Below are 10,275 nucleotides of genomic sequence, written 5' to 3'. Positions count from 1 at the left end.
ACAAATATTTCCATAAAAATTGATATTACAGGTAAATATTTTTAACCAAATTAAATTCATTTAATTAATATTTTACATTGAACTTTATTTAAAATAGTTTAAAAGTTGTTAATAGAAAATAATGTTAATAGAAAAAAATTCATAAATTAACTAGTTCATGTATCAATAAAACACATATAAATTTAAAATTTGAAAACAATTTTAAGTAAAGTTGAATGTAAAACAGAATTTTAAATAATCTTAGCTATGTTAATAATAAAAATATCAATTTGAATAAAAATATCAAATTTAATAAAAATATTTGTATAATATTTATATAAAATTAAATTTGATTTCACTTTGGAGAGGGAGAAAAATGCTCATTTTTACGAAAATTAGAATTAAATTGAGACAAATTAAAATAAAGGGACAAAATTGAGACTAAGGAAATGACACCTGACATAATACTGACACGTGTCATTATCACAGTGTCATTATCACAGTCACTACCACATGGCACGATGACAGCTTGACACGTGGCAATTTTTTGATTTTTTTTTAAAAAATAAAAAAAATAAAAAAATAAAAAATAATAATAAAATAATAATAAAATTCAAAAAATCGAGGAATTGATGGCACTCTCTGACGTCAACCTTGACTTAACAGAAAGGGTGAAACGTTTTAACAAAAAAGGAAACCATGTTGAGACTTTTAAAAATTTAGGTACTATTTTGAGATTTTGACTTCAAAATGGAGACCAAAGGCATAATTAAACCTTAATTTTAATACCTAAAATGAGTAATTATTTTAGTTTTTGGTCTCAATACATTTATGTGATTTTATTTCACCAACTTTTGAAATTACAATATATATAAATTGATTTCTAAAATGTAGAAAATAATATTTAGATATTACATGTGAATATATTATATATATCACAAACACCAGTTGGTCAATTAACATTCTATAAAACACACAAGTCATTAACAACTATCATCATTTGTATCAATTTAAAGAACGAATGTGATTGTATTTCCTATATGAGGCGTCATCACCCCTGCAAAATTGAGAAAACTGCAAATGTTGGGGTCAAAACAAGTCTTGACCCTGCAAAAGCCTTGGCTCTTCAGTGGGATCTCTCAATCTGATTCTTCACTATTACCATTCTGCTCGAAGAAAAAGGAGAGGCCAAATTGGTTATAATTTTGAAGCATTGCACATTATTAGCATTTAGAAAATGTCAGTCAACATGTTTGCTGTGTCAGAATAAACCAGTTCGTCTTCTGGCATCTCTAGGCACATCTTTTCCTGCGGATGGAAATGGGTTTACGGAGGTTGAGCATTCCTCAAACTGATGATTTTCGTCGTAATCAATTTAATGCATGTATTTTCCTTGAAAAAAAAAATGTGCGCAAGTGATTAGCAAGATGAGAACAATAATATCAATATTACTGTCCATCCGGAAAAAAAAAAAAAGGCATTTTCTAATAAGAAACAAAATCTTCACATATTTTATAGTCCATTAACCTATTATCTGCTGTAGATTTTGGGGGGAATGAACGGGAGAGACTACTAATAGATACAATTAAGATATGAATAACAACAATGATCTACGATTCTATGAAGCAAAAGCGCTTCAATTATAACACCAATTACCGACAGCCATTTTCAATCAGTTGTTAGCATTTAGTGACAAGAAGTCAACAAAAACTTATCCTTCAAGCGAGAGATGAGCTTGAACTTCTCCTCGGCCTCAACCTGTGCACGAACGTCAGTTTTTGAAGCACGATCAGGATGAAACTTAAACAAGGCACGTTTATAGGCTGCTTGAACCTGAAATTTCCATCAACAGACAAATATTAGCATCAAATACAGCAAAGGGCTTTGGGTAAATCAGAAGTCGGAACCCCAATTATCTGACATCCATCATCCTCATAAGACTAAAAGATTAAACTAAACATTGGGAAGGGGCTGACTTAAGATGTTAAACATGTCAAGGTTTGTACGTCAAATATTATTTTGAAGTCAAATGTGTAAAAATGAAGCTACATATGTATACGTGTACACATAATATATAGGTGGTTTCATTCTATCTAAAGGGTACATGGTCAATTAAGTCATTAGTGCGCTGTACTGCCAATTTAGTTATTAATCAGATAGTTTCAGGTTATGTAACATAATACAAATATTATAGCATGAATACATGAATTAGCATCTAATCAGTCCTGAAAACTACACTTAAAGACAATAATCCCGTGAAACTTAAGAGCATGATGTAATTGAAGGATATTTTAAACATCAAATTGACCATTGATCCAGTACGAGAAAGTTGGACAGCAGGCACTGAACTTCAAAATATCACCATCACTAAATTCACTCCTGTTTCTCAATTTGCATTTTAGGGAAGGCCCGAAAATTTTTCTTCAATGGATAAGAATCCGGTCACAAAATCATCCATACAGCGACCACATTACCATAGCATTAAAAGGTGTTGGTCCCTTTTCTTTTCCCGAATTTGATGGGCTTTTAATTTTAAATTGAGTTGGTTAACCGTTATTCAAAATATGGGGTATCTATTATTATGGCCAATCTTATATTGTTTAGCTATCAATAGTTCAACTAACTGCTAGTGTAATCCTTCACGTGTACCCTCCCAGGTTTAGGTCAAGCAATGTCAATCATATTTTTCTTATATAGTCTTTTAAGCGATATTTGCCTCCTTGGCTAGCGATCGAATGACTGTATACCTTCCCGATTTTAGAACAAACCATAACCAAGATCCTACTACTTTATTACCATATAATGTCTGACCCAGACCCCATTGGGACTCTAACCCATGACCAAGTACACCAGTCATTATCTAAAGAGTTAATAACTAAGATCAACCATAAGAAGAGAACCCCCAATATTCAAATAACCATAAACAACTCAAATTCAAAAGCTGCTTAGATATGAATAAAGAAGACAAACACTCTTGAATGCTCATCTCCACGTCATCCTCTGGCTAGTTTTCATGATAGAAACAGATAAGAATGCCAAAAAAGGATCGCGATAATGGAATTTGTCACTTATAGTACAACTGTTTTAAGGACAGGGTTAGCTTAAATTTGAATGCATCCACAGTGCTAGTGAAGCAAAAAACAATGTAACTTCCATAAAGATGAGCACCTTTGTATAAATGTTGCCAGGGGAGTATTAAATGACCAGCTTTTTCTTAATAGAAAATATCTAACAGCAACCATGATCTCAAGAACTTATTTACGTATTTAAGTGATTTCATTTGAACAATGCATAGTATAAATATACTAAATAATTGAAAAAGTGTATAGCATAGCATTGAAACAATACGGACTTTAAATTGTCAAGTTTGATAAAGAATGATATATTATTAAAAAATATATAAACATAACTTGCCTCATTAGGCGAAGGGATAAAGCTTCCTCCCACATGTATTCCTAGGCCACGAAGCAATGAGGTCATATCATGGCATTGCATCTCCAAATGATTAAGCCCCTTCCGTATTTCAACCCGCAGTTGCTCTTTCAGGTTCATAAATTCTTCATCCTGAATTCAGTATTATTTGCCACAGATTAGAAAGAAAAATAATCGGTTAGTAAACAAATTCCAAGATTTATATTATGTCCACAGTGAGCATCAAAGGAGACATTCAAATGGTCGTGCATAATTAAAAGGAGAAGGAATTTCTAAAAGGTAAAGTGAAGGATAATTAGCAGAAGAAATAGTTTCAGTGCAAATTAAAAAAATAATTGCAACCTTCTTTTGAGACTCTCTCACTTCTTCAATGCGTTCCTTTTGCCTTCTTTGCATATCCAGTTCGCGCTTTTCAGCCTTTCTTCTTTTGCGTAACATCTGTGCTTCCTCTGCCTGAAAAGAAAAGCACACGTAATCTCAATATAAGGAATCACATGACAACATCATATTCATACTTGAGAAAGATACAAAGGGATTAGAATGAATTTGAGAGAGTATGTTTCCCTCTCTTAGGATTTCATATTTATAATCATTTGGGATACATCAATACCCATTCTAGAGATGAGAATATTCTAGGAAAACACGTGATGGCTCTTCCAGAAAGCTTTTCAGCTTATTTGTAAAGCTTACGTAAAGGTAGCACAACCAATTTTCCTGTCTCAAAGACTGAGATCACGAAGCACACGCATTTGAAGAGACAATATATCTAAGATCATAAAATGAAAGACCTTCCCCCAAGATTATTTGGCTCATCTTATCATAATCGAAAGAACTTCGTCTATTAAATAGAGTGCTTATAAAAATGGTACTACAGTCATCAGCTCTTAACTGTTAATAAGCCTCTTAGTCAAACAAGTGCATAAAACATTTAAATAATGAGATGTGCGTATTACCTGAATTTGCAATTGGAGCTGCCTAGATGCCCATTCCTCCTCCATTGCTTGCTTATATTCATCAGTCTCCTTAAGCTTTTCTCTTTCATTAATTATATCTCTCTCATTTGAAGTAGTGTTAGTAAGCTCACAATCATGATCATTTAAAGCAGGCCCATCACAATTAACATGTCTTTCGTCAGCAGAGGCACACTTAGAATTCGTATCAAATAAAGAGTCGTCTTTACTCTTCGGTTCAGGATTGGTAACTCGATTTTTATGTGCCTCTTGACTCAAGTTCGATAAGCCACACTCCTCACCACTGAGTTCTTTATCGAACCTTGAAACACCAGTAACATCAGTATAGAAGTCGGTGCTCTCATTCTGGGTGCCGGGAGAAAAATCTTTGCTTCTTGTACTTCTTCCGTGCTCAACTTCGCAGCTTTGATGCAACGATTGCCTTTCCTTCTCTGTGAATTCAAACAAAGAAGATTTAAAAGCCTCCCACTCAGAAGGAAAGGAAGATTGATTCTTCTCAACATTTTCATCATTAGTGGGACAAAAATGAGTTGTACTCCCAGCATTCTCCCGATTCCTATTTTCCTCATCCATATCAGTGTATACATTATTATTAAAATGTAATCCAGAAGAACTAGCATGCTCATCATAACAAGGTTGGTCATTAAACCCAGTGCGCTTTCTCTTAATCGACATCTTTTCCCACTGTTCCCGATCCATGAGTTCGCAATCAGAGCAATCACTATCTGATGACTCACTTTCAGACCCATCCAAACCGTAGCGATTTCTTGAAGTACCCTCTCCAGGCCCTGCTTTCCTATTTTTTAGCCCGTCAAATTCAGACTCCTTTTCACGGACACCATTTTCATCAACATCTATGTCAATAGAATCTCGCACACCACTTGAGTCTGGAGAAGACCTTTTGCTAGATGAGGCATCGCTATCCAAATCCGCAACACCTCCAGCAACAACTCCCGGAATTTCCGCATCATCACTTTCCTCATCATCGTCATCATCAATGCTTATAACACTCTGCGGCGTACATACCCGCTCTCTACTCGGTGCACCAGATACATGCGACTTAGAGATGAACTCAGGGTAATCTATGATCACCACCTCATCAGCTTGATCACTGTCTACATCAATAAACACAATTTTTCTAAAATCCTCTCTCTTCCCAGAACAAGTCTTGGGCTGAAAGTGCTCTCTTGAGACGCCTTTTCCCGTCATCTATCTATATCTGCAAACCAAGAATCACACCGACAACACAGATAGTTATCTAGCAAGGATTTCCAATATCAAATATCTCACAACAGAAAAATAAAATAAAATAAAAGCACGAAAATACTTCATCAAATCAAAATTGAACTCAGAACACACTACCCGTAACCCTAGAGCCAATAATCCACTCTAACATTCTAACAACCGAACAAGAACCCTAATTAAAGTTCAAGAAATGGCTAAAGTGAAAAGGAAAACATGCGTGGAATCGACCACATTCGAGAAAATTGGGGAAAATAAATTGGGAAACGGAACCCTACCTCCATAAAACAATCGAATCGAAACCGAGGCCGTAGAAGCCGACGAGAGAGGAAGATTGTGAAATTGGAATGGAATTGGAATTGGACGAAAGAGAGAAAAGGAAGAAATAGAGCCTAAAAATTGCTGAAAACTGAAGGAGGGTAGGTCAACTCAGAAAACGAAAACTTTTGGTTGTTTGAAATTTTGGATTTGGTTTTTCGAGCACGCATCCGTTTTGCCCCTTAGTCACGCACGCCCCCAATCTTAGTTGTGTGTATTTTTATTCCAAGGCTCCTCTTCGCACAGTTATGTCTGCACCATCATTTCCAGCCCTTGGATATATAATTACAAACATGAGATTCGATGATAAATAAATAATCATATTGTTATAGATACAGAAAATTCTCAAAAATCATTTTAAAATTATACTCTATTGACTTAAAACTCATTGTCATTATTATTACTAGCGTAACACAGGCGCGAGGCGCTATCGCGCCTGTGTGTATATTTTTTAAATATACGTAATATTTTATTAGCAGTGATAATATTATAATGTTATTAAATAAATATATATATATTAAAATTATATTTATTAAAAATAAAGTGAAATATATCAGAACAACAAAGGCATCTGATTTTATAAAAAGTTTATAAAGTAACGGTCAATTTTTAAAAATTTAATAAATTATTATATTTAAAGGGTAAAATCGGTATTTTGAAAAGTGGACACAAAAAGGGGAATCCCCTTTATATATTGTTATAGATTAAATCATTAAAAAACTACATTTAATTAATTACAAAATGGTATCCGATTCATTTTTCTATCTTAAAATATAACGATGGTTAATATATAATTTTTATCATTTTATTTTAAAATAAACACTAATATGTGAATTAGAAATATGTCACATTAATTATTTTTTTATTTTAAAATTTAAAAAGACGTACATTATAATTGATGTGGACTTATGAATTTTTAAGAATCATATTATAATATGAAATATTATGGATCATATAATTACATTATGGAATATTACGAGTATTAAGAACTGTTAGAGATCGTAAAGATATGAGAAATATAAGATATACGATAGATATAAGAGATATATTACAAGAAGAAAGTTTTATTCATATATTTTTTCTCTCTTTCACTATATATATAACAATATATAAAGTTAAATGACTTTACATGATTTCTTTTTAAAATTAAGTCACAAAATTATTGATCTAAATATTTTTCTTCCAAATACAAATTGAAACGAGTGTAAACTTAAGAGAATGTTTACTATACGCAGTATCTCACTTAAGAAGAATCACCCTACTAATTAAAACATTATAAATGAAATATTAAATCGGACTTAACATATATAATCTACATATAGAGTCCTCCATCAGAAATAATAGTTCCAAAAATATATAGAGAAATCTCATAAACCAGAGAAGATATACAATACAAAGTTATATAACTAAGTGACACCTGCTTTCTAAAGTTATTAGCAGTATCATCTAAAGTTATACAATACAAAAATATAGGATAAGCCAATGAACAAAAAAATCAAATATTTGATCATACTTTAAGAATTATAACTGAAGATTCATCTTAAATAAATTTTATATATAGCTTAACTTCTAAAATAATAAAATAATTGAGTGTCATATTGTAAGATTATAAGATCACTGATGTTTTTTGCTATCTTTTATGTTTTTAAAAATACATCCATATCAACCAATTTAACTAAATTTTCTTAATACAATATTATTATTTTTGTGAATATATTTTCTATTTATAATCTAATGTAGACATGGATTTTGAAATTCTAATGGACATACACAAATTCAGATTTAATTTTATTTAGGCTAAAATACCTTTTTTGTCCTATTTTTTATATTATTTGTTGCGAATTATCCTTATTTTTACCGAATATTTAAAATGGTTCTCATGTATAAAAATAGAAACACTTGCAGTTAATCATACGAGTATTTACTCTTTTTTTTGATAAAAATAAAATACTATTTTTTTTATAAAAATTAGTTTTAAAATAAATAATTTTTATAATTTTACTAGCGAACACACCGATAATGTCGTATCTGTGTGTTTGCATTTTTTTAATTTTCATAAAAATTTAAGTTAAAATCAATAACAAATATATAATTAATTTTTAAAATAGTTATTAAATGTAAAATTAAAAAAATCAAATATATACAAACAAAAAGTTTTTAAAATAACAATTTAAGACAAATTTTTTTTTAGAATAACGGTTAAAAATAAATTATTTTTAAAATAATTAAGAATAAAACTGAAATAATGAAATATGGATAAAAAAAATATCATCTTTTTATATTTTTTATATTTATATATTGTTATAGATAAGATGTAATTTTTTATTGAAATAACTAATTAAGTGTAAAAGATATTTATGAAATTTAAAAGATTATGCATATAAAACAAAACAACGGTAACAAATGATTATAAAAAAATATTTTTTTCACTAATACTAGTGAAAATATATGGTCCACTTTTACCTTATAACAATGAATAAGAATTCATTTTTCTATTTATTATTAAAATAATAATGTTATTAAATTTATAAAAAGTATATTTTAAAAAAATAATGATAAAAATGAGTTATAAAATAGTAGAATTTATAACTATATATAAAGACCATGCACTTCTTTGTATTCTCTTGTTGTTTTTTCAATTTTATTCTCTTAATATTTTTTAAATTTAAATAATTATTTATCTATAGCAATATATAAAGAGAATTTCTTTTTTGTGTCCATATTTCAAAATACCAATTTTACCCTTTAAAATATAATTATTTATTAAATTTTTGAAAATTGACCGTTACTTTTACAAACTTTTTTATATAATCGTCTATCTTTGCTTTTCTATTTTTTCTCTATTTATCAACAATTATTTTCTCATCTTTTTTTTATATATTTCACTTTTGATAAATATAATTTTATTTTATATATTAACTTAATAACATTTATCATCACCTACTAATATAATATCACGTATATTTAAAATATGCGTACACACAGACGCGACAGTGCCTGTGTGTACGCTGGTAACTATATATGTATCACACCTAGCCGGTTCCGCTAGCTTATCAACACATATCATCCTTGACCGACAACTCATATCGGACAAGGCTGGGGGACTGGTGTACCGTACGTAGCCAAACTCGACCAAATAAGTAAACAATGTGCATATCGAGGCCGCCAAGTACCCAGCCTAGGCCGAGTTAACCTAACTTGTACCGGTTTTAACATAAACTAAACGTCTAAAGGGACAACCTGCACCTCATATCACCAACATAAGCCATCAAGGCAAGTAGTTGGTCTAAACCGACTACTTGAGCATATCCGGTAAGATTACAGCCTAAGCCGACCACTTCAATACACTCAGTATGATAGAAGCCCCCACATTCAATAAATCTTAAGGGCCTGGGTTTGGGCCCTGGTCCACTCGCAAGCCCCACCTAGAGCCCAAGTCAAGGCCCAGCCCATGAAATGGTCAAACGTTATTAATGCTCTATAAATACGCGTGGACCCCATCATTTAAAGGTACGCATTCATTAATCACTGATTTGACTTTAGGAGAACTTTGACTTACTTGAGCTTCGGAGACTCTCCTGCACAGGTAACCCCTCCTGGGTTCAAGTTAACATGCATTGACTGGGAAGAGACTAACCGAGGAGATAGCGGACTACATGGTAAGGTGACGCTTGTGCCTAATCTATCTCATTTGTCTCCTATAGGAACAATATATAAGATTATTTCCTCCTCTATGTCCACATTTCATAATTCAAATTTTAAAATTTACAATATAATTACTTGTTAAATTTTAAAAAAATGAACGGTTACCTTAACATGATCCCTATAAAATTGTCTATATCCTCTATTTTTTTCCTATTCATACACAATTATTTTCTCATTTTTTCTCCATTCATTTTACTTTATTTTTAATATATAAATTTATTTTGTATATTAAGTTAATAACATTATAATATCATCACCTACTAATATAATATCTTCCACATTTAAAAAAAAACAAGCACATATACCCGCATGTGTTTATACTAGTTTATAATATTTTTTTTTTCAGTTTTATCATTTTAATAACTACATTTTTTAATTGAAATAATTACTCATTATAAAATAATTATTTACCCTTTTATCATTTTATCCTTTTAATAAATACTTTTTTAAATTTAAATAATTACTCATAATAAAAAAATTATTTATATAACTTTATATCTAAAGAGATATACCTATTTGTTGTCCTCTTTTATTTTTCGAATTTTATCATCTTAATTACTACTTTTTAAATTTAAATAATTATTCATAATAAAAGAATCATTTTTATAATTTTAGTAATTACTTTTTT

General features: G+C 30.5%; 1 protein-coding gene across 2 annotated transcripts; it reads right to left on the bottom strand.

Annotated features, from left to right (window-relative positions):
* Positions 1-927: 927 nt before the first annotated feature.
* LOC114173466 lies at positions 928-6,193 on the bottom strand. Of its 2 annotated transcripts, XR_003602508.1 has the most exons (6): positions 5,903-6,193; positions 4,365-5,601; positions 3,754-3,864; positions 3,394-3,543; positions 1,252-1,812; positions 928-1,145 (listed from the first exon to the last, which is right to left on the bottom strand). XR_003602508.1 is itself a non-coding variant. In XM_028057897.1 (5 exons), the coding sequence occupies exons 2-5, from the start codon at positions 5,589-5,591 to the stop codon at positions 1,666-1,668; spliced, it is 1,635 nt and encodes a 544-aa protein (XP_027913698.1). In that variant the 5' UTR covers positions 5,592-5,601; positions 5,903-6,193; the 3' UTR covers positions 928-1,665. The 2 variants fall into 2 exon arrangements, 1 of the variants encoding a protein (XP_027913698.1); XM_028057897.1 differs by having other exon boundaries at positions 928-1,812.
* Between the last annotated feature and the right edge of the window lie 4,082 nt (positions 6,194-10,275).

Source organism: Vigna unguiculata, chromosome 2, assembly GCF_004118075.2.
Source record: "Vigna unguiculata cultivar IT97K-499-35 chromosome 2, ASM411807v1, whole genome shotgun sequence".
Lineage (NCBI taxonomy): Eukaryota > Viridiplantae > Streptophyta > Magnoliopsida > Fabales > Fabaceae > Vigna > Vigna unguiculata.
The sequence above is the reverse complement of the archived record's forward strand: the minus strand, read 5'-3'. Positions and strand labels throughout refer to the sequence as shown.